The sequence below is a fragment of the Nansenia antarctica genome, assembly GCF_963989245.1.
Source record: "Nansenia antarctica genome assembly, chromosome: 3".
NCBI lineage: Eukaryota > Metazoa > Chordata > Actinopteri > Argentiniformes > Microstomatidae > Nansenia > Nansenia antarctica.
The window spans coordinates 26,326,961-26,328,369 of NC_137688.1; the positions used below are offsets into that span (position 1 = coordinate 26,326,961).

The 1,409-nt window shown below is 42.1% G+C and overlaps 1 protein-coding gene across 2 annotated transcripts in view; it reads right to left on the reverse strand.

The window, feature by feature from the left end:
• Positions 1-435: 435 nt before the first annotated feature.
• The window catches only part of gria1a (glutamate receptor, ionotropic, AMPA 1a), a gene marked incomplete at both ends in the record, with an annotated part of 90,695 nt that continues 89,721 nt past the window's right edge, over positions 436-1,409 (reverse strand). For both annotated transcript variants that reach the window (XM_080526672.1, XM_080526671.1), the window contains one exon: positions 436-609. In XM_080526672.1, the coding sequence (XP_080382798.1) occupies positions 436-609 (174 nt within the window). The remainder of the gene's footprint in view (positions 610-1,409) is intronic.

A 1,409-nucleotide genomic window follows, 5' to 3' on the forward strand; every position in this document is an offset into this window, starting at 1 on the left:
AAGTAGAAGTGATATTGCACACACAGACCGACATCAACAGGCCTGTAGGCCCGGCACAGAGCAGGCGTTGTCACGTACTTGGATAGTTCTCCTTTTTTGTCACATAAATCAACACCTTAAAAAAAAAGAATAAGATCGAACACTTGTCCCCATGACGGTTTTCTTATTGCGGCACACTTTCTTCTTTTTTTTGTTCATTTTTCATTTTTTAAATATCTTTCTGATAAAAAACAAAACAAAACAAAAAACAGTTAGTGTTTTGCAGTGAAGTGGTTTGTTGAGAGTTGCATTCGGCAGTAATAAGTCTTAAGTGGACAGAGGGGGAAAGTCAGGGGATCGATGAACGGGTCAAAAGGGGCGGCCATATCGTAAGGTCTGTGAGTCCCGCCTCCCCCCCCTCCCCCCACTGCCCTGCCCCTGACTAGGTCATGTAGATCACATGCCGGAGGCACCCAGTCCCATACTGGCGGTGTGGCTCATACAGGGCAGTGTCTGAACGGCTTTGGGGAAGTCGTGGGCGAGGATACGTCCGTTCTCCCCCCCGTTCCCGTTCCCGTTCCCGCTCATCCTGGTCAGGGTGGAACAGTGCATGGCGTCGTTGATGGATTGCTGGAAGAAGAAAAAAAACGCAAAAAACACAGAGGAGTTAAGAACAGCAGGGGAGAGAGACATCACGTGACGTTAGAATTATAAGGTTCAATTTTTGTCAAAATTTCGTTTTTTTACATAATCTGATCCATTAGGTGTTTATTAATGCCTGTGTGGTGTTATTTGTAAAATATTGACATTTTTGAGTTAGTAATTCCTAAAATACAAAGGTTCCATCTCACAAAACATAATGGAATGTAAAAACGTTGACGCTCAATATCTCTGAACTACCCGAAACGAAGATAGAACCTTATCATTGCTAAGCTCACGATCAGCCATAGACAAGCACATGATAACCCCTTCACAGGAATACCAGTGAAAGATTAACGCTATTAACGCTAACACTCCTTAAATCCATTTTTTTACAAAATTAAATAGTAGTCGTAGTTCTAGTTAGTACCAAAACAATGATCTGTCCATGTAGGGGCATCCTTTGAAGAACCCCCTTTTGGGTTCCATATTGAACCCTTTCCATAAATAAACCCAAACGGATTTATTCAAAGGACACCCCCTACCGGGACCAATGACTATTGGCTTTTCAAAGAGTGTATGTATACATAGATATCCCCAGGGCACCAGGATTTCAAAACTTTTAATCTAGATCAGAATGATCCCGATTATTCTTTTTTGCTCTATCCAGGATCAGATCGAGCTGTCGGATTTCCCCCATACTACTCACAATCTGCCAAATATATCTGATCCTGGGTAGCATTCTGATCTAGATTTTATTCTATTTGAAGCTTTAAAATTACTTGGGCCCA